A 24,181-nucleotide genomic window follows, 5' to 3' on the forward strand; every position below is an offset into this window, starting at 1 on the left:
TGTTAAAGACGATAAAAACCACATACGCATTTCTTTGCGCTTATCCACACAAAGATGCATTAAAATGCATCAAAATTTGTAACAGAGTGTCAACAAGTTCAAGGGGAATGAATCCTGTTGAACAGAGTTGTGTTTAAAAAATAAATCACATGTAGCTGGAGTGTGGCTGCACTTTCTCTAAAAATAGAGCAAAGTTCTCCAGGAATCAGAACCTCAGAACCATTCTTCATGTTTTTATTTCATCATATTGTTTTCTGCCTGGACTTGTCTCATTGCCAGAAAAATGAAGGACTATAATTAGGATTTAGTGCCAAATGTCAACATGTTCGAGAGACAGGCTTTGTACGATGCATCTAACAAGCTGAACAATCTGGAACACTTTAAAGGATGAATCTGTCAGCAGTGCGAAAAACAAATCAGGCTGTCTCTGTCATCATATCGGATTCACTGTCTTTTATTTTTTTGTCTTTTCAAGATGTAACCTTGTTGACCTGGAACAGTAAAATGCCTGCTGTGCTCATCTTCGTGCATGGTAGGTTGTGACAGTTTCCTTCAAATACAAAAATACACATCATCTCTAAGTGTTTATCTACTCCACATGAAAGACTAAAATGCTGCCACAGAAAACTCTCAGTGTTTGAATTTGGAGTCAGTATTTATCTTTCAGGGTCACACATTTTCCCCACACTGAGTGCTTCTGAAAAAAACAAAAAAAAGGGAAAAAAAAGAAAAACAAAGAAAGAAAAAGAAGTTAAAATAGAATAAAGGGTGATGTTTGATTTTGTTTCCCACCACAAATATTTTGTTTCTTTTATTAAATCTGGGAGATATTTTCCATCTGTGTTAAAGTAATCAAACTCAACAAACTTAAATAAGAATTTAACATAAACAAAGCATAACAAAAACTCCAAAATAAGTGAAAATGTCCTTTGTTTCCAAGCTCAGTATCTTCAGGCACTATGCAACGGTCTGGGAAAAGTGCTTCTTTTGTTTTTGCCATTCATAATGTTCCAAATCATCAAATGCATTTCAATGTAAATCTTCAAAAAGATAACTCGAGTAAACAAAAATGTAGCTTTTAAATTATGACTTGATTTGTGGAGATAAAAAACGATATGCAAATAAACTTTTCTCTCTCAAACCTAAGAACTGATCATGTCTCCCTTGGTGGCATGAGCACTCACAATAACTAGCAGTTTTCTATTCAGCAGTGTTAGAGAATTTGCTGGATTCCAGTGCAGACTTTGACTAGGCCACTTCAAAACCTTCATATTATTTTGTCTTTTTTTTTCTGTTTGTTTAGCCGTTCGGTGGTGGTCTCGCAGGTGTGCTTCAGTTTTGTCCCTCAACCTAACTTAAGAGCATTCTCACTCAAGATTTTCTGGTAGAGAGCAAAATTCATGGTTTCATGAATCATGACAAGTCATCTAGATGTTGAAGCTGCAAAGCCTGTCCAGACAACCACACTCCCACCACTACGTTTAGATGTTGGCATGAGGTCGTTTTTGTGAACACCCAGAGATTTGATAGGTTGCACTTTTGTCTCTTCAGCCTACAGAATATTTTCTTATTGTTAAAAAATGAATTCTGACCTCAACTGAGGCAAGTCTGAGGCTTATGGGAGGTTTATTTACTGTTCTGTGTTTTCTCTGTTTCTAATTAATGTCCCTCACTGCTTCACTCTGGCCTTTTTAACTCAGTGAAATGAATATCTAAAGAATGGGAGACCGTAGGCTTAATTTATTTTATGTTGTTAGAAATATTCTACTGAAGTGATTTCAACATTCTACAGGTGCGAATAGTTTATACAAATTCAACAGTTAAGAAGTTCTTCTTTTAAAGGAGGAGTGCTTCCACAGATAAACTTAACTCCGTGTTTGTGTGTCTTCACACACACGTGTGTGTGTGTGTGTGTGTGTGTGTGTGCGTGTGTGTGTGTGTGTGTGTGTGTGTGTGTGTGTGTGTGTGTGTGTTACTTGTCTTCCCTGTCACTGAAGGAACAACCTTATCAGGCATCCATTGCGGGAGCTTGTTCTGAGCTGTTTCCAATCTCAATCAAAAGAGTTAATCTCTTTTAAAGACAGTGTTATTAAATATGTTTAATACTCAGAAGGAGAAGTTCATAAAAATGTAAATTTGGTGGTAAGATTGGATTTTTTGATTATTGGTTTATGGATATTAATTTTTCATTGTCTAGAACAACACAAGAGATTGTTTTCTTCTTCATGTCTCCATCACAAAGGACATGAACACATACATTGTGGATTCCATTACAAATAATTGCCAGTAAGAGAAAAATAACACTTGTGGGGACGTGTTTCTTTTTCTAATTACATGCAAACTTTTTAAACAAAGACTATTTTATGTGGAAACAAAACATTTTCCAAAGACAGTTTGGACATTGTGTGTGTTTTTGTGAACAGGAAATACAGATGTGGCTCAGCTGCTCTATACAAAAAAGTTATTGCTCTCTTTGTGAGGACTTTGTTGTGCATTTCTACAATCATTTGCCTCAATGTAAACAAAACTTCTCCTCTGAAACCCAGATTTCCACTGTAAAACCACTTTGATCATTCATAAATTCCTCTACTATTAAACCAGTTGCATCTTTATCTGGTTTATTTATGTCTATGTCTTTACTCCATTGAATAAAGTCAATTGAGTAATTTTTAACATATTACTCAGCAGGAAATCATACTTATAGCACCTTTTTCTTGAATTAGTCTAATTTAAATTCAAATATTTAAATGAATTTAAATGACTGCATGACAAGATAAGTGAGCCTTTTTCAAATTCAGAGGTCTAAAACATTAAAAGTTTTGTTTTATTTAATGTGTGTGTCTTAATGACTGTGTGTTGTGATTTTCTCCCTTTCCCCCCCTTTGTTTTTCAGCAGCTCTCCTCCTTGGGCAGGTCCTCCCTGGTGAGAAGCACCTACAGTTAATCTTCTTATGAGTGGCTGGTTAAAAAGGATCACGATTCTCATTGCCGTGGTAACACTGAACTGTGACTGGATGAAGAGGTAAGCAACAAGTATTGATGTGCTGATTAACGTGTTCACAGTGTATGAAGCAGTTGAGGGCTTCAGATGTCACTTAAATGCGTCAATCGTTAGCATGTGATCGAGGCGTGATCACACCTTGACCTGGCGGCCATAGTCAAGATGCATAGTTCATCTTTAACAAGCTGATATGGTCACAGTAATCTCTCATTTAGAAAGTCGTTATCAGTCACCAACGATTCTTTTGAAGCAGTATTTCTATCCTTTTGGTGTATACCACACTAAACATGGAGTTTATAAGAAGAAAAGCAAAAATGAAGAATACCAAGAAAAGAACACTGCCCCTATGTGAACCATGGAGGAGGCTTGGTGTGGTTGCTGCGTTTGGATGTCTTAAATCTGAGCAGACTATTAAGGCATTCTGGAGAGAAATGTGTTGAGTAGTGTCAGAAAGCTTGGTCTCCGTTGCAGGTCATCGATCTTCCAATAGGATAATGAAAAACAAGAATGGCAAAAAGCAAAACATCTGTAGGAACGAGCCGTAACATCTGGAGAAGGCACCCTTAAAACCTGAGACAGGTTGACCAGTGGGCCAAAATACCTGAAGTCTCATTGATAGTTCTGTTGAACCACCATTAAAAAAACAATGTCTGATTTTCATTTAATAATTTTTAGGATATTTTTATTAGTACTTTTGTCTATGTGAAGTTATTTCAGTGACCATTGTGGGCTTTACCTTCATTAGCAGAAGGGGAACCAGCAATTTTATCCACATGCGTATGACTTATGGGTTAACGTTAAAAGGCTTCCCAAGCAGAGAACTCAAGTGTGACCTGACAGAAAAAGAGGCATTAAAAAAAGAAAAAACAAAAAAAAAAAAACTAAAAAAAACTTTAAAAATCATAACACACTAGTCAGACCAATTGGAATCTCATATTGAAAACTAATCACAGTGTTAGTGTAGAACTCAGGCTTTAAAAGAGAATGAAATTATAATACATAGAAACATGAAATTCTTCAAAAAGGTGTTTTTTTCCATGTTCTTTTGAATGCTTACTCAGTTGAAACTGACAGTTTCCTGTGACTAAAAAGACTACTGAAAAGCTTTCAGACTGGAATTGGGACAGACAATCCAAAGATGACACGTTTTATTCTTTCACGGGAACAAAGAAATGTTTCTGTCAAGCCTGGTGTGTTGAGAGGAATAGTTAAGTGTTTTTCTGTCAGGTGCTTTCAAATGAAAACTAATTTAATAATCTTTTAAAATTGATGTTTCCTGAGTTGCATTTTTTATTTCATTATTTTTTTCCTTGTATTAGCCACATAAATTTTTAAACCGCAGCGATAAAAGTGTTTGAAAAAAGTAGCAGAAAATTAACTCAATCCAGAAAACACCCCATTGCTCTGTTCTTTAAGTATCAGAATAAACAGATAAATAAATATGTACATCACACTTTCTAGATTTCTATTTGTTGGAAGATTATATCCCAATGTATTGTTTTGGGCTGTTTTATGTTGCACTATTACAAAAAAAAAAATCACTAAATGTCATGTCATGACAAAATGTGAACATGTTGCAGGGCAAGATGGTGTAATGTGAGCAGGAGGCAGACTTATCCATCCACAAGCACTAAAGCAAGAACCACAGTGGTGCATCAGGGACAAGAAGCAGAACTTGACAGAAAAATTTGATGCAGTCAGAGATTACAGTATCAAATTTTGAACAAATGGTTCATTCACAATTTGATCTTAGAACTAGAAATGTGCTCCTGACATATCTAAAGAACTTCACTGGCTCAAGTCTGAGTCCTAGATCTTTGAAATAAAGGCTGAGAGGCTCCTACTCATGGAAAACTAGTCCTCAAAACTGCCTGAGGCCCTGAACATAAAAAGTAAGCATTCATTACATGCTTTCTGTATGGAAATGACAGCAGCGTTTACAAGCAATTCCAAGACAGAGTAAGCAAATGTGAAGGTGCGCAACATAATAAGGGAGAAAAAAAATCTTTTCATTCAATCCCAGGCTACGACTCCCTCAGAGTACAAAATGTGAATTGGGAAAAAACTGTCAGATATCCTCATTATGCACATCTTACTCTGAAGAGTCTCCCTCTTGCAGGTATAGATTATTCTCCCAGCACAATTTCTGAAATGAAGGGTCCTCAGCAGCATGCTGCCATGCTCCCACATCGCCCTCTTTCCTGCAGAAACGAAATACATAATCTGCACCACAAAAGCTGCTAGCTAAATAAATAAATAAATAAATAAATAAATAAAATACAACACCTAAAAGAAAAGTAACCCTATTCACTGGATTTGTATGAATAGTGACATCATTCAGAAGCATCAGACATTGAGGACCCACTGAATCATTACTGATATAAATTTGTTATAAAAGTATTACTGATTGCACTTTAAAAATTAGGTAACTTTATGTTATTAAAGGTAAAGTTTAATCAGTAATGATTTCCTGGTTAATGTCAAGTTGTCATAACAAAGACATTTTGAATAATGTCAACTTTGTATTAAAAGTGTCATAATTTACCGAATGACGCTTTATGACAACAGTCATAAATATTCATGAAGGCTTATTCATGTTCATGACAGGTGTTATGTCATGTTTATGACGGTGTCATGACAGTCTTATTCAACCCCCTTCAAATAAAGTGTTACCAATATTTTTCCCTGCATATTCAGCTTGGTTTTCTGCTCAGTCTCACTGTGAACAGAAACTAACTCCAAACACATTCAGTCTTCATAGTTTTCTAACTAAATGGGGTTCAATTAGTGCATTTATCACGTCTCTGAAATATCCTTGTGATTACACCCTCTAAATTCAAACATGGATGGTGAGATCACAACTTCTTAGAAAACAGTTTTTTGCTTAATAATTGTGACCAACCAATGACATTGTCTTGACTAACTTCTTTCACTAGAATATGATGACCCCCTCACAACCCTGCAAGGATAAACATGTTAGGTAATGGATGAACTGTTTTGCTTCACCTCAAATTAGTTATTATTAAAAAGCCACCCACAGTCAGAAAATTTGAGAATTATGTAAATGCAAGCATTTGTCAGCTTAGCCTTCACAGATTCAATAAAAATAAATTTACTATTTTAAAAAAAGGACATTTACAAAACACAAGACGTTCAAGGTATTTTTTCCCATGATCCCTACAACACCCCTCGTGCCCCATGCTGTTACGGCGCTTTATCGTTGACATAAAAGGATTGATGACTAAACCATAAAATAGACATGACATTCCCTACTGGTTTTACAGATTTCCAGCGAAAGGCAGAACATGAGCTCAGAAAAAAGCCTCTGGCTTTTCTGGACTGCAGAATTAGGCGTGTAGGTTGGGTGATGCAAACATCAACTTAACTAGAGCCTTTAATTGAACATTTAATGCCTTGTCTGTAAAGTGCCTATATGTAATGTGTTCTGTTTAAAAACAAAAGCTCACTCTGACTTTGGTGCTAACCACTTATCTGAAGAAAAATGTAAAGACTCACTAAGAAGTAGTTTAACTTTTTCTTAACATTTTTGCGTGTACTAGTACATTTTACCTCTTACTTTTCTGAATGGTAATTGTCTTCTGAAGAGCATCCAGATCAGCAAGAGTAACCAAGCTACTTAGAAAGAAAGACATCTTTATGCTACTTTTATCTTGTCTCCATAGAGATTTAAGATTATTTTCACCTCATCATATAGTTCTCTCACTTGTCAGCTTTTGAATTTGTGTGCTCAGAAAATATGTTTGGCTTGAAAATGAGATGCTTCTAAGGTCAGAGTAAAATTGTCTGAATACAGATATTCTTGCAAAAATGTCTAATAAAAATCATTTCTTCAAATGTAATCGAATGTGTTGAGGTCAGTCATTCAGCTTGGCTGTATTTTAACTTACAACAACAAATACCTTCAGATAAAGCTGTCTTAAGCAGATGCCACTCTGTCCAGACATATTGTTGCTGATGAGGTTTAAAGAGTGTTTTACAAAATACTTCTGCATGTTGAAACTTTTGCTAAGATACAATTTCATCCTGTCACTTTGTAGAGCCGCCTTTTGCTGCGATTACAGCTGCAAGACGTGGAGTATCTCTCCACCAGCTTTGCACATTTAGGAAGTGAAATAATTCTCCAATTTTCTGAGAAAATTGCTCAAGTTTAGTCACAATGCATGGAGGGTGTAAGCAAGTAAAGTTGTTGGTAGAATGTTTTTGAAAGCAACTTTTCCTTTCGAGCCTCCGTTACACAGCATGTTGAGCGGATTGTAAAATAAATTCCAAATCAAATACAGTGAACTTTGAATAGAATGAAAACCTTGTTCACCCCAAAGGAGAAATGTCCTAGTTCAAACCAGCTCAACATAATAAAACATCATTTCAACAGCCACACTGATAATCACCAATAGTGCTTTAAAGCCGAGGGAACACAGAGAAGACCTTTTAAAAGTTCAAAGACATAGAAATTATACAGTGATAAAAAGTTAGTTACTATGAATTAATCAAATAATTATCTACTCTGGTGATTTAAGTACATGTTTACTATTGCACATTGCACATGAGGATGCATTGATGCAGCTACACATGCAAAGCCAGACCAGCACCAGGAGTTAAACAGACTTGTTGCCGCCGGGACAAAGCAGTCGTCTGCAGCGTGAAGATAGAAGTGGACTGCTGCGACCTCTCTTCTGAACACTCCGGGAGGCTCTGAGGAGGGTGTTTGCTACTACTCAAAATGGCCGTCAATTTCTTCAGTGCCACTCTGTCAGATCTTACATTCTCCAGCAACCTGCCCAGCACTGAGCTCTCACTTTTAACCAGCTTTTCCCTCCTCTTGCAGTTCTTGTCTGTGAGGCCTGCCACCCAAACACACTGCTCCATGAAAAGGTGCTCGAGTTAGCACTGTGTGGAAGAACATAGACAAAAACTGTAAGCACACATACAAGGACCTCGATGTCCATAGAAAAACACCAACTCTGGTCCTGTGGAGGCTGAAAACAGGTTCCATGTTCATGTCTTAGTAAAGCTGAGACCTTCGTGCTATGAGTGACCTACACTTTCCACAGATGCAGGCTGCCACATATGGATAAAAACCACGACTGGGAGATTCAGTGTATACAAGCAGTGGACTTCATATGGGAAGCAGTGGGTGTGCTCCCTGCACCCCCGTAAACAGCAGAGGGACTCTGGATTCAGGGGGAACTCTTTGGCTTTGTCCGTCCGACCGGCCTCTAAATTCTGACTCATGTAATCTTTAAATTCTGGGCTTGCCTAACTCGTAAATATACTCAGATTACTTAATAAAAGTACGTACTCATCAAAGTTGATCTCATAGAGTCTTCACTTACGCATCCCACAGAGGCATATTATGGATAACTCCAAAAATATTCCTCAGAACAGTTCAGACTGTCACCTGGGATTATGCCCAGATATTTGTAGATGTGTCACCATCTCAATGTAATCTGTGGTTGTTGTGTGACAAAATTCCAACTACCATGAATATTTTTTCAAACCACTAAAGCTCTGCATTATGCCACCCAGGTAACAGCGTGTATCCTGTTTTGTGGCCAGACTTTGACATATATACATTTGGCAACAGCTGTGGGGTTTTATGGCTTTGTTTTACTTTATATATATATTTATAGATCCTCTGGGCTCAGAGCATCTGTGCACGCTGAAGGTAGACAGCTTTCTTGCAAGGGATTACATCTGCTTTCGCAGCTGGTGTGTTGACAAATCGACGCGTTTGCTGCAGCATCACTGATAGAGCAATGCTCAGCACCTTTCTCACAACACTCCTTTTACTGTTGGTCATCTCAATGCCGAGGCTTTTGGATAACCATATTATCCATCCATCCATCCATTTTCTGAACACCCTTGTCCCTAATGGGGTCGGGAGAGAGGCTGGGTACACCCTGGACAGGTCACCAGTCTGTCGCAGGGCAATAACCATATTGTACTGCTATTAAATGTGTGAGTCTAAAGAACCAGCTTTATACCGGTGTGTTTATGAAATAATCGTCCAGTATGTTCAATGCATCAGTATGTGCAACCACTTCTCTTCCGTTTGCCGATGCTGACTCGGGGATTCGACTGCGGTCAAGCCTGAGATCATGGAGCAAAGGGTTTTACAACAATCAGTATTCACTGAAGTGTTGCTTTGCCCGTGTGCAGCAGCACCTCACTGATTGCTTTGGTTTATACCGTTTTTCTAATCTGCCTTCATACTTTTTGCAGTGACCTTGTGTCTCTTGTATCTGACTCAGCTCATTTCTTTATTTTTTTTTGTTGCTAAATTTCATCTCATCCTCTTCTGCCCCATGCCTCACATCCTGCTCAGTCTCATCCTATTCTCAGGAGCAGCATTGACAATGATGTTGCTAGCCATTGTGTGGGTTTCTCCAATGTCCTCAAAAGGTTTACACTCACACTTTAACTAAAAGACCTCACTTAGTGACTTGATTCCAAAGGGTAAGCTTTTAAAACTGTGTCCACTTCATGGGATGTTGAGCACACAGCGGCTATTATCCTTCTTCTGACTTTAGCTGTCACTAGAAAGCTTTTAACCAATCAGAATGATTCTTTTTTATTTCCAGGAAGTCATTTGAACGTCATGTGTCAAAGGTGCAGACTGATGTTGTAGCTTTACTCAAATTCCTGGAATCCAAGCACATGTATTTGTTTTATTCTTTACTTTTGCCGACTGCCAGGCTGCTTTGCTGTAGTTTGTATTTCATCACTTTTGCAATTAAATGAACCTGCAGCAACTTTCAGTCTGTCCATTCTCATCAGTGGTTTAATGGGGAAAATATTAATGTTTTTACACTGAACTCCATTTTTATTTGCTGGATGCTTTTTTATGCAACAACATTCACTTTTTTTGCTGCCTAAATCATGTGCCCCTTTTTCTTTTTTAGGAAGAGACAGGAAGGGCAAGGGGGGGAAAAAGTACAGATAAAGAGTTACCTAGAACCAGCTCTGTTCTGGTTAACCATTATAAACCAGTAACAAGGGTTTAAATCAATCTATCCACAAACAGAAAACCAGCGCAGTGATGTCAGACCATCAGTCCAGAGCCCTTTTATCACACCATCAAAGTAATTGGCTACTGAAAATAACAGCATGTACTCATTTCATCGTCTCTTCTGTCAAAGGGCGGCTAAAAATTGGTGTCCTTGAAAACACTGTGTTTTTACAGCAGGCAGGATTATTTTTAGAATTACATTGTGAAGGAAATAACATACTAATCATCAGTTTTAAACTGATGAAATATCAATCTAAAAAGGAATTTATTTCAGAGATCCACCCTTTTGCAAAATTCAGAGAGAGATAAATGAGAACTGTATGCTACAAAATGTTTTTCTTTTTCACTATGACAATATTGACACTTCAAATTGAAATCAATGTTTAAATTGGAAACAATTCACCAAAAGAATCAGAAGCATTTTTATTAGGAATTTCTCTCATTTTACCCATTAATTGAATGAAGTAACAAAATAAAACACGACAAAATCCAAACAGAAGATTCAAAAGCAAACTGAGAATGAATGTTTTGAATGATTAACTTTAATTATTTTTTTTCATTTCAGAAAAACATTTCACCAAGAGGAAACGACACATAATAAAAAGTAGAACTTGCATATTTTCTAAGTTTTTTAATACCTTACTACCAAACACACATACTGTAATTTATGTGATACACCACTTGTTTGGTGACTATGAGTATGAAAAGGAGAATGAGGAATAACATAACATGATGTAAAGCTCAAAAAGACGATTTTGAAGGCTTAAATCAAAACTACATGGGTTCTAAACACTGAAAACAAGATGTGTGGATACTGTACCCCTCTGTTTTTTTTATATGAGCTTTTAATATTTACATTTACAAAAGTGCTAATAATGTGACTCCATTTGATTTTCCCATGTCAAAGCCATTAATGGCTTAAAGCGGACAGGTTATTATCAAATACATTCCCATCAACCACTTTATTAAATGCAGCTGTTCAATTGGTTGTTAAAGCAAACCTGATTCCAGCCAATTACCTGCTAGCAACTTCATGCACTCAGGCATCTGCCTGTGTTAATGTCAACAGGCAGAGAAGTACAGGCAAAATGGTTTGGTTGGTGGGCTACAGCAGCAGAAGACCAAAGCGAATGCTGCTGCTGTTGTCAGCTAAGAACAGGAAGCTGCAGTTCAGCTTCACCAATATTAAGCAATAACATGTTGGAAAAATATGTCATCGGTCCAATAAGTCTCAACGTCGACATGACGTTTAGATGGTAGGATTAGGATTTTATGAGTAAGTTTTAACCTGTCCTGTAATGTATTATCACTTCAGGCTGGTTACTGCACTGCGGTCCAGTGATCTCCACTAAATCTCAGTCCAGTAACCAACAGAGTTTTACCTTGAGATTTTAATGGCTGTGCAGACAAAAAAGTTAAAAGATGATGCCGTGATGCAAAAATGGACCGAAATCCCAGAGGGAAGCAGCATGTTGTTGAATTGATGCCACAAGGAATTAGAGTCGTGGGTTCATTGAGGTGACATTGAGGTGTATCTAATGTTACAGTGGGAGGTGAATAAATTGAATATTTTAAAAGAGAAGCTTCAGCAGGGTAGATCTGAGTGGGTGCAGTCACATTTGATTTTCATTTAAGGGAATGCAACAACTGGGGGTTTCTTATGGGACTTTGCTGCTGAGCATTGAGAGTGCAATTTGTCCGTTCCGTGAGCTGCACAAATTGATTTTAATTACCTTCCAGCATACTGGCACCTTACACCAGCGGGAGATGATTATAGATCAGCATCCCAGTGGACTGTAAAAATCACATGTTTGTGTTTTTTTGTGTGTGTGTGTGTTGCTTTAATGGCATGGGGAAGCTCTTCATTAGCTAAATTGCTCTGTAATATTTTGAGTACTGAACTCTCTCTGCCCCTGCTCTTTCCTGTTTCTGTTTGTCTGGTTTTATCCACTCATAAATAGTTGCATCCTGGAATGAAAGAAGCTGCTACCAGCGTGATGAGCTTCAGACCTCAGAGTTATCTAAGTGAATAGATCCTGCTTACGTATTGAGGTTATTTTCTTATAGACATTATATCTCAACCTTACAGTGTAATCCAGAACCTTGGACTTTGTTCATTTCCAATTAGCTATGAATGGAAGTACAAGAGGAGCTGCCAGAGCAATACAATCCCTTTAAGTAAAAACAACATTGTTGTGATCTTTAGGCTGTTTGGACTGTAGTCATTCCTCTTCTGATCATTTCCCCCTCTTATTTCTTGTCATTTTAGTTCACCATTTGTGTCAGTTCATTTATTCTCATCCAGTTCTAGTAGCGCACCAAGTGGCACCATAAAATCTGTGATTCTATTATTATAACAAAAATATTACAATAAAAATAGGTGATGCAATGTAATAGATATATGGCTAAGCAACACAAAAGTAGCAAATCCGCTCCAGAAAAGTGACTCTCCCTCCGTCTCCCCTGTGGTGCAGCGCTTCAGTCTCGATCAGCAGACGCAGTCTGTGTTTGGTTGTGGCCTCGAAAAGAGAAAAAATTAGAACAGTTGTTTATTTTGTGTTTACTAAGTTCAGGGTTCATTCCCTGTTTTCTTTCTCTCTTCCTTCCCCAGGTGTTTTCAATCATGTAATCTCTCCTCTGCTCTCGCTCTTTCTTTGCTGCATTCACTCATTTCTGATAGTTCTGATTGTTCACCACTTCATCAGTGTATGTGCTGTTCCCTCTCTCCAGGGTTATTCACTGGCTCCTTCTTCTCATTCTTCATTGCAAACACTGATAATCTAGGCTTATTAATGTATGTTTCTCATTTGGATTCCTTGGGCTACTTTGTTTCTCAGCTGCATTATGATAAACAATTTGTTTCCTTTAAAAGCATCACATCGGTGGAGTTTCATCAACTAATTTTCAAACATTTTATATTACCTTGAATCATGATGTTAAGATGAATCTTTTCATGATTGAAAACTGTCTGACTTGGATCTTTCTTTAATTACTTTTCTGTCATGAAAAGCCTAAATTTGATAATGATAGATTTGTAAAAACAAGAGAGCGCAGACTTTTTATAGGACGTGTAAATCAGGTGGATTTGTGGGTGATTAGGGTTAACCCTGGGAAGACGCCAGTGTGTCTGAGTGATTGACTATGAACCATTTGCCTCCACTGGGTTACCTCAGGGTTGTGTTTTCTTCAGGAGCTTCTGTGCAGTACAACACATTTTGAAGCTTACAGATCAGTTACTGTCAGCCTGCTACAAGGAGAAGATCACACACCTTGTCAAAATGGTTTTATTCTGTTTTCTCGACGGTTCCTTTTTAAAACTAAACGTCTCCAAAATCAAAGATCTCTGCATAGACTTTCAAATGAATCCTCTCCACTGACATCCACGTTTAAAGGGAAGCTTGACATTGATAAAGACAGGAAAACCAGCACATCGAAGACTGCACTTCCTCTGCACAGTGTGTGTCAAATGTTGATGACCACTTTCCATTGACATGCAATCAAATATTTACTTTTTTCACATCTCTTGGTTTGGCAACCTCAGGGAAAAGAAAAATCGACAAGGTAAAATTATCTCCCCCAGATCTGACAAACTGTATTGAAGAAGGTCACACAAAATGCTGAAGACATTCGCTGCATCTCTGATCAGCCTCTGCATTGTGAATCTAAGCTCCTACCATCTGGTAACAGATTCGTACATCCGAAAGCAAAGATCAACAGATGGAAAAACTCTCATTACTCAGGTAATTATTTAGTTAAAACGAAAAGCTAAATAATTGCTTTTCATTTACCCTCACCGTTTTAGAGTGATCATGGCTGTAATTGCTTTTTCAAGGCAAAATTTCCTACAGGGACAATTATAAAGTGAAGCATACTAAGAAGGTTTCAAGTGTTTGCTAGTCAAAGGGAGTAAACACACAACATCATGACCGTCAAGAAACACGAAGTTTATGCTATTAAATAATATCTGAGCATCTCGGAGGGCAGTCACCAACGCGTCACACAAAAGTGGAAGGAGTGTGGCACAAATGCAAAACAAAGACATTGTTGTCAACCTAAACCGCATTGCTGGACAAGGAGAGCATTAATTAGGGATGCATCCAAGAGATCCATTTATGGCGCGGATGGGAGACTCTGCCGTCAAGACAATTATTCATTTAGGTCCACAAATTCTCTTTTGGGAAGAATAAAGTCACTGTTGAAATAAAGCCAGATGAAAGGGTTGTGATTTGTTGATGTAAACTGGGTTCACATGCAGAGGTGTCGAGTACATGGTGATCTTTCGGTGAAAAAACTGATAACAAGCAAGAACTTATACCCAGCCAGGAGGACACCAAAACGCAGGAATAAAAAGCAACCGGGTACATGGAGGAACAGTACAGGGAATAATCAGGAGGAACCAGCAGCGAGGGCAGGAGAAGGTGTTTAAAGACGGTGAGGGTGAATGCTGGATGATTAACTAACAGGCTGGAGGAGTGAAAGAGGAGAGCAGAAGTCAGACAGAGGGTGAAGAGAGACAGAGACACCAGGGGGCAAGGGAGAAACAGGAGAGCTATAAAACTAGACACAAGTAAACTGGAATAACTAAGAAAAAACTAAACTAAATCAGAACGATGATGAATGATAATCAAACTAGAGTCGAGTAATCACAGCTCAAAACAACCGAGAACCCTGACAAAATGTCCTGTTTGCAGTTTTCCACAAGTCATATAGGGCACACAGCAAACATATGGAGGGCAGTCCTCAGTTTGCATAAACTGAGAACTGAGACTGTGAACTTTCATGCAATCAGTGCTGCTGTTAGCCACGGTAGTGGCAGCATCATGCTGTGCTGGAAGATAGGAGCAGAGTCTCAACACAGAGCCACAGCTCAAAAGCTACACTAGGCTTAGGCTTCTCAGGCCACTGACCACTTTTACTCACTCTGCTACTTTCTTCATCTACTTCTCTCCAATTTGCATAATTTGCTGTTATTTCAGCTTTTTTCTTAACATTTTTTTGTCTTCATAGAAGCATCATGTGGTCTGACCTTCTGTTTGGTAACTTCCTGGAGCTGAGATAATGCTGCCAGCAACGAAAGGCTCTCCATCTCCTGCTACTAACATTTTACTTTTCATTAACATGGAAAGTTCTCCTACATCAGCTCTTCTGTTGTATCTGCTCTGCCTTGTCAAACCTCCAGTCGGTCGTGGCCGCTGGTATTGAGCCAGTTTTCTTCCTGTTAAGAGGTGAGATATTGCAGACAAAAGCATATTGATTTGCTAGAATGGTTCAGTAAAGACCTAAACCTAATAAGATTTCTGCCACATGACTTAAAAATTGCTATTCTCCATCACATCTGAGCTACTTCGGGAAGTTTCTTTGTACAAAGTTGGCAGAGACGCAGCCCAAGGCAACTGCAGTAAAAGGTGTATTGGCTCTGAGTTGAGTAAGTACTGAGAATGCAAATTTGTGCTGCAGTTTTAAAAATTTGACTTGCAATTTTTCTCTTTTAATTTAAAATAAATATTTAAGGCATTATTTTGTGATGGCCTTCACATAACGGTCTACCCAAGTATCTTATTGTCTTTTATTTTGGTCTCTGTCTTATGAATATGTTTCTGACAAGGAACTGATGGACCAATTGGTTCCAAATAAATTACAGATGCATGAAGTGTGAAAACAGCCTGTCTAAAATTAAGAATTTATTGCCACTGAAAACTAATTTATTCCTATTCAAAAGTCCCTGCAGCCAAAATCTTCATTCTGCAGCTCACTGTGCCGAGTCTTATTCTGTTCCTGTTGTCAGGATGTGTGAAATATTCTGATAACAGATTCTTCGAGCAAAATGACCATGTCAGCAGTGGCCAGCATCAGCCTCTGTAACATAATGGCAATCCCCACAGGATGTAGGGCAATTGGTTGAGTGCAGGTGCTTTACTCACACCTAGAGACTCTTACACAGAAACACATTTATAGACATTTGCAAACCTTTCCTTTCCACTAAATCTGAAGTCTGACCGGATCTCAAGACTAAAACAGATCCATAGTTAAGTCCAAATGATGTTGATCACATCGAGATTTAACAAACGATCTCAAAACAGCGCCCTCTGGCGGGTCAGACAAGTCTGAAAATTGTTGCGGATCAGAAACTGCGCGAAAGATTTTTTTATTATAGGATTTAGAAAACTATCAAATAAACACAAGTTGTTAGAAAAAAGTAAAAAAAAAAAAATTCTGAGTATTTTCTATGGTTTTATTTTCCTGTGCCAACCTTTTTGTAAAGTTGTTGTGGTCTCCGCTTGCTTTGGAGCAACCCAATAACACACATTGGATCAAATGCAGCTCTCCAGACACACACACACACACACACACACACACACACACACACACACGGTCTGGTGCAACCAGCATCGTAATAATTTCCCCCCATGGTGGCTGACACCTGCATGTCCAGGCTAATTAAACACACGCAGCGAGCTCAGAGCAGAGCGGAGTCAGACTCTCTGAAGCTGCTCGCTTCAGAGACGGGATGCGTTTTCAATCCATATCTGTGAGGGAAGCGCGCACCGGAGCGCACACACCCTGCACACCGCATTCAGACTGGGGAAGCTTCCACACACACACCTGGAATCAGGACCAGGAAGGGATTTCCGCTGCGGTCCGGTTCAGATCCATTTACCTGAGAAATAGTCGGTTTTCCAAAGAGAAAGAAGAAGACGGAGAGAAAACAAAATCCTTACTTGAGGTGACATTTTAACTAATGGATGTCTTGAACGCTTCTTATTTTTCTAATGGAGACTTAAATTTAACAAGAGGTAAGTTAATTGTTTGATTGATTGTAAGATTAATTTTATTTTTAGTTCTATCAATACGGCAAGGACTGTTGTATTAGGTATTAAAAGTAATGGCATGAGACAACATATAATAATAGTAATAACTAAACCCTTGTTTTTATTTAATTAAAAAATGTTGCATAAATTGTGTAACCTGTTTTGTCAGTGTTGACCTATTTTAACTAAAACCACAAGCATGAAAAAGAAAAGGGAAGATTTAAGTCAGATTTTCCTACCTGGTTTAAGGTATTTAAGAGCAATATCTTATTAAATGTGATATATAAAGGTTTGGTTTATTTTATTTCTTTGGAAATAAATAGATTAAAAGTAAAAGGTCTTCTGTGATAGTTTCTACAATTGTGCAATAAAATAATATACACATGTGGATAAATTTATTGCAACTGCTTAACATGAGAAATTATGTTTATGAAATAACTATATGGAATAAAATCACCAGAGGCACAAATGCCAGAACTTCTTCTGTCAGTACTTTGTACAAATTCTTTGGTCAAAAGGACAGCACTGGTCTTCTCTGTACTTCATAAGGTTGATGCACACAGAGAAAAGGATTTCCATTTTTCTCTGTATAGTCTCTAAATAGTCCAGAGTCATTGATTCTTTCTTTTGCCTCCTCAACTCACTCTACAGGATTTCTAAGATATTTAAATACGATAACTGACATGGCCATGAAAATATATCTCATACCTTGAAAACCATTTCTTTCATGATTTAACAATATTTTTTTATCTGGTAAAAGCCCACTGTTCAAGTTAAAGTCCCAGAAGAGTTTTGCAAAACCCACGTTTATATGTGATGGTAGGAAAGTACAGACATTTTCCTGATATAAAAAATCAAATCAAATCAAGTCAAAATTTATTTGTATAGTACCTTTCATCAACAAGGCTTTTCAAAGCCTCATCACCAAACATTAGGTTGACATGTAGATGGCATACAGTGGTTAGGGATACCCACCAGTTGCAAGTTGTTATCAGAAATTGGTCTGTGTTAAATCATATTCATACACTAGGGACACAGTCAGCCATATAATCCATCCATACATCCATTTTCTTGACACCCTTGTCCCTTAGTGGGGTCAGGAGGGGTGCTGGTGCCTATCTCCAGCTAACCTAGGGGCAATTTGGAGAGGCCAATTAACCTGACAGTCATGTTTTTGGACTGTGGGAGGAAACCAGAGTACCCGGAGAAAACCCACGCATGCACAGGGAGAACATGCAAACTCCATGCAGAAGGACCGGGGCCAGGAATCGAACCCAGAACCTTCTTGCTGCAAGGCAACAGCTCTACCGACTGCGCCACTGTGCAGCCCCCTAGCCATATAATACTAATTTGAATTCCTGTCCAACTCAAAAACATTACAGCTTAAAAGAGTGCTTCATCTTGTTGTTCAGGATAACAGTAATTTTGCCACCTGGTACATTTTTTAACAATCATTCCTTACCATAAGATTTTTTTTTCTCAATTTTATGTTGTGTGCTGTTGTGTTTTCTGGTGTGATATGCTTTTTAGTGACTGTTGAATTACACTGAATTTTATTTCTCTGTTCCAATGAGTGAGTAAATGTACATACTGCTATAAAATAATCTCTTTCAGACGACGATAGAGTAGTTTTCTTAGTACGTTTGAACTGATGCTCGCTGTTTTGTTCCAGCTGAAGATGATGCCCCTCACTGCGGTGCCAGTCTGCCTGTCATCTTTGGCATCATCTGTTTCCTGGGCATCATTGGGAACTGCATCGTCATATACACAATTCTGAAGAAGACCAAGTGTCGTGCCAAGCAAACAGTCCCAGACATATTCATCTTAAACTTGTCGATCGTCGATCTCCTGTTTCTTCTTGGCATGCCGTTCCTCATCCACCAGTTGCTGGGCAACGGTACGTGGCACTTCGGTGCAGCCATGTGCACGGTCATCACTGCCCTCGACTCCAACAGCCAGATTGTCAGCACTTACATCCTCACCGCAATGACCCTTGACCGCTACTTGGCGACCGTTCACCCGATCCGCTTCAACCACATCCGAACACCATACATAGCTGTACTGGTCATCGGACTGGTGTGGGTACTGTCCATGTTCACAATCATCCCTGTGTGGATGTACACTGGTTTGATGCCTCTGCCGGATGGGCTGGTTGCCTGTGCTCTCCTTCTCCCAGATTTGGTCAATGACACATACTGGTTTACGCTTTATCAGTTTTTCTTGGCTTTTGCAATCCCTTTGGTCATCATCTGCCTGGTGTTCTTCAAGATCCTACAGCACATGTCCGCCAGCGTGGCACCGCTGCCCCCGCGCAGTCTAAGGGTGCGGACCAGGAAGGTGACCCGGATGGCGGTGGCCATCTGCCTCGCTTTCTTTACCTGCTGGGCTCCTTACTACATCCTGCAGCTCATCCACCTCGGGGTGCAGAACCCAAGCATAGCTTTCTCATATGCATACAGCATCGCCATCAGCATGGGTTACGCAAACAGCTGCATCAACCCTTTTCTCTACATTGTTCTCAGTGAGACCTTCAAGAGACATTTCCTCCGGGCCGTGCGGCCGATCAACAGGAAGTTCAGAGTGAACCCGAGCACCACAGACAGTGTGAGCATGAGGATTGTACCGGAAGGGGCTCAGCAGGAGCAGGCCTCCAGGGAGATGTTGCCCTCCAACGATCCTCCGTAGTGACTCGATAAATATCACTGATAAATCTGTTTAATCCCAGATTTTTTCTGTTAGTCGGGAAAAGCGTTGCCTAAATGTACTCGTTTTTCGTTCAATTTGATCTATATTCACATGAAAGAAAACAAAACAAACAAACAAAAAAGAAAATACAGAATAACACTAACATGCAGATCCAGTCTGAGGTATAAAGGAACCTTGTTAATGGATAAAGCCCACTGCAGGTCAGGGGGTCAAAGGAGACGTGAAAATTATCGAAGGACTTGGTAAAAAGTGTTCCAGTTGTACACATATAAACGGGTGTATCTCAAATTAGAATGTCATTAAATAGTTCATCCACTCAAAATGTGTGGATTTGTGTTTTAGGTGTTTATTTCTGCTGGTTTGGCGGCAGCAGGAAGCCCAGTGTTCAGTTTCTCAGAGAATTTAAGTGTTACTAATGACCAAAAAGGCTTTCACTTATTCCTGTTGCTTGTGAAGCAGAGGTTTTCGTTGGTCAAATTTTCCTGTGAAAGGATTCGATGTAGAACTCTATGATACTTGTGTAGTACCGACACACCTGTCTTGGGGTGTCAGCCTGTGTTTTTCTCATGAATGTGTAAGCCATAAAATAACACTTCTGCCATTTTTGGTCTTACATGGTTTTCAGTTTTTTCTGAACCTTTGACTGTTCACGGCTGTGGGCTGTGTTTATCAAGGTGGGGTCTTGAATTGTGTCCTTATGATTGTGGCTACATATCAGTTACTTTAACAGTGAATGTGAAACACAGGCATACAAAAAAAGGCAATGTTGTTTCTATCTTGCCAAAATCATAGCATCTCAGGGAATTAATTTGACGAGGTGAAGCTTTTGCATTGTTGTGCTTTGTAATATCTGATCAGTCCGAACTGTTCACTTTCCCAAACTTTGTGTTTGAAGATGCTAAAAAAAATATTGTTGCTGTTGTAGTTTTTGTTCCATTTTCAAAGCAACAAGTCTTGCAGTGCATGAACATCAGTCTATTTCCTATTAACTGACTTCAAACTCACTCTGCGTAGCCAAGGATTATAAAACTTGTACATTTTCCTGCAACCACTGCAGTGTTTAAGATCAGATGCACAATGACTGAATACAAATCAAATGCACAGCATTACTAAGCAGAAACTACACTCTCTTTGTCGATAGCTCTGGTGGTTCTAAAGGAAATCAATTGAATAAAACCTTAAGTGAACAAAAGAATTAACTGCCAAACAAAGACGAAGCCAGAATGGAGGCACAGCGTGTGCAAAATGTTACTGTTACTTTGATTAACCCCACTTACCCTGCAAATACGACTCCTTTACGACCTTTTCAGTTTTACAACCCTATTGAAGGAGCCACTCTTTCTCACAGCATTGCTTCAGTCCATGGAGATTTGTGCGGATTCATGTCGGCACAGTTCTTGTTCTTATATCACGTCATTTCAGATCGGTCAAGATCTGAAAAAAAAAAAAATCATGTTTATATTCTGCTTCAGTCAATGTGATTCAGATTGGCTGCCGTATTTGTGATTATTGTCCTGCTAATGTCCCGGTTTGGGCCAGGCTTTAGCAAACAGACAGACTGATGTGATGGACATTACTTGGGAATTGCCATCCTGATTGATGGACAGAATCAAGTGCATCTCCAAATGTCTTGTTAAAACTTTTTCTCTGTGGCATTATGCTAACACACACACACCCATAGGCTTTAATGGATGCAAACAGTCCTGTTTGATCTAACCTGTTTTTCAAGTCCAGAAATAAGCAACACCTAGTTGCTAATTTTCCTCCAAAAACCTATGAAAGCAGCAGGGTTGCACCTGTAGCCTTTCCACACAAAGCTGCTCTTCTAATTTGCTTTTTTTTTTTTTTCTGCAAAGTAAATATTGAAAGTGTTGAAATCTTTTGCATGATTTTGTTCACTGGAGATTGGATTTAAATAATCCCAGAAGTAAAGACCAGATCACATTTTTGCAGAAAATGTTTTCTAATATATGAAATTTTGTATTTTTAAATGAAGCTGTGAACAACATCGTGCAATTATTTGTTTAAAGCTGCAGTACACCGTCACCGTTTACAATCAGCTGATTCTTACTCAGTTGTCGTTTAGCCACGCAGCATAATGTGACAGCGGTGATGCTCAGCTCTGTTTTATGTTTCAGCTCCTGTGACAAGGTGTGTTGCAATGCTAAAAAAAAAAAAAAAAAAAGAATACAGACTTTGATTTGTGTTTGTGTTAACTTTCAACCAGCTGCCTGACTTCTGTGAATGTGAGGTGACCAAGAAGAAAATCTGTTATTGTGTGCAGCGATGCAACTAAAAGAAAAGAAAAACCCACTTGGGTTGGATTTGATTGCTCAGTCGTCATCGGACAAAGAAAACAAGTGGGAATATTTTTTCTGCTTTATTTGCCGTTTGATCAATTTATTTATTGTGGAGTTGGATTTGACTGTTAGCTTTCTTGTTCGGAGCTTTTCAGGACTGAAATGTAAAAAACAAAAATCAAAAACAAGTCATACATGACAGATGGTTAGGGTATGTTTTTGTGAGGTATAGCAGAAACAAGTGTTCAACAACATAGTAGAAGGGGGAAAAAAGAATTAACATGTTCTGAATGAAGTGATCAACAAACCAGATTTCACCAGTTTGCAGTTCTTTGAGGAGATGCAGCTGAATCAAAATGGGCCATTATGTGGAGTCAGAGCTGCTTTTACTGAACCGTAGGAAACGGGAACAAACGGCACAGACCGAGAGCAAAACTAGGAACAAAACCAAACATGAAAAGTAAAATTCAAGCCTCATCGCAGGTCAGACATTTCTGCTTGTCGGCTAAAATTGGCTAATTTAAAATGTCTTTTTCACCCATACAAGGGGCACAATCAAACACACACGACTGTTTGCACACAGGTGACTTGCCCATCAGAGAGTAAAGAAAAAGAAAATATAAGAGCTTAAAGGCTGTTTTTGTGTGAGTCCATTTTTTTGGCATATTTTATGGTTTTAAACTTTAGATATTGAATATTGTGATGTCTATGTTGTATCTATTGGTGTCTTTTTATGTAATGGTATATTGCTTCTCTCTTAAAATAAAATTGTTTTGTTTTTTTTTCTCAACAGTGTTTTGATTGTCTTAGAGGTTTGTTTGTGTGTTATGGCAAGCTTTGAGTAGATGTTTGTTTTTATTTGGAGATTAAAATCACACAGGCATTGTTTACATAAATCAGAAAGCGTCTCTCTCGCTCTGCCAAGTATTTAAGTGCAGACGAGAGAACAAAGAAAAGGAATTGTGCTTACAATGAGAATAAAATAACACAAAACAATTACAAAGGCCTCATAGCAACATACTAGGTAACATATGAGAGCTATACGGCTATATTGAAGCGGTACAGGTTAGGTCATCGACTTGCCCACCGTGTCACAACTACAACATCTAAAATCGCTATTTTGGCATTTGTACTGCTAAAAGTTATAGTGCAAGTACAACAAGAACTTGTCTGTTGAAGAAATAAAGAGTGAAATAGTCATAAGCAGTAACTACCAAATGTGTTTTAAGAAGGTGGCAGAATGATTTTATATGCACGGTAGGTCTTTTTCTGTAAAAGCTCAGTGCAGGAGACATTTGGCTGTTCAAATGTGTTTTGTTATGATTTGTAGAACACAGAGAAAAATTCAATAGTATTCACACATACATGCAGAGTGAAATAAATTAAATAATTTATATTTGAAAATAGTTGTTTTTTTGCAACAGACACAATTGCATATTTCTGCCTTTTAATTTAAAACATCACATGCATGATATGTTTTAATTTAACCCTTTGTGATGTTTGCTTCCCACCTGGGTGTCGTAAAGTGGTTTGGTTGAGGTGAGGATGAGGACACAGGTAGACCCAGGTTGTGATGAAGATGAATATTTAATGATGAAAGTCAAAGGCACAGGACAACGGAGAACAGCACGGAGAAACAGGCATCACATGACAAGGATCCAACAAGAGACAAGGACAACAGGTGGGTTTAAATACACACGGGGTAATCAAGGGGATGAGACACACCTGGGAAGACGCAGAGACAGAGACACTGGGAGCAAACTGAACAGAAAAAACTCCAAAAACAAATACACAGAAACACGATCATGACACTGGGTCTGTTTCAAGACAGAGTGAATTGTGGGTAATACACTTTGCTGAAGTCCATTTGAATGCAAGCTTAGGGCACAATGGGGCAAATTCTGGAAAATTCGGACACACTATGCACTCGAACCCTTCAGTGGGGAAGCCGCATTTGAAAGCAACAAAGGGTGAAAGCGTGAGTATCGGGACAGGGCCGTTGAACTCCATGTGCTGTAGTTCTGTGTTTGCTGTTTCGGTGTTCAGATGAAATAAAGAGGTTAAGCTCCTCTTTAAATGGCTGTCTTTAAATGCAATCTGAGAGACTGAAGAAGCTGCCAACTAGCAAATTAGGCTTATAATTTGTTAGTTCTAAAAAAAAAAAAAAAAAAAAAATTGCACAAAACTATCAAACTAAACATTTTTTCTGCTTTTGATTCTGAAGTATGTTAATGTAATAGTGCCTATAAAGCATATATGAAAGAGCTTAAAATCTTTTTTCTTTTTTAGTTTTGGTGTAGGAGCCTTTAACTTATGTCATTTTTGTATGTTTAAG

The 24,181-nt window shown here is 38.5% G+C and overlaps 1 protein-coding gene across 1 annotated transcript; it reads left to right on the top strand.

The window, feature by feature from the left end:
* Nucleotides 1-16,701: 16,701 nt before the first annotated feature.
* On the top strand, nt 16,702-22,630 carry mchr1a (melanin-concentrating hormone receptor 1a). The gene is made up of 2 exons (XM_014991185.2): nt 16,702-16,825; nt 18,513-22,630. Exons 1-2 carry the CDS (start codon nt 16,771-16,773, stop codon nt 19,523-19,525), a joined length of 1,068 nt encoding a protein of 355 aa, XP_014846671.2. The 5' UTR covers nt 16,702-16,770; the 3' UTR covers nt 19,526-22,630.
* The last annotated feature ends 1,551 nt before the right edge of the window (nt 22,631-24,181 follow it).

This window comes from Poecilia mexicana, unplaced genomic scaffold (assembly GCF_051168715.1).
Source record: "Poecilia mexicana isolate PSO_F unplaced genomic scaffold, ASM5116871v1 scaffold_1, whole genome shotgun sequence".
Lineage (NCBI taxonomy): Eukaryota > Metazoa > Chordata > Actinopteri > Cyprinodontiformes > Poeciliidae > Poecilia > Poecilia mexicana.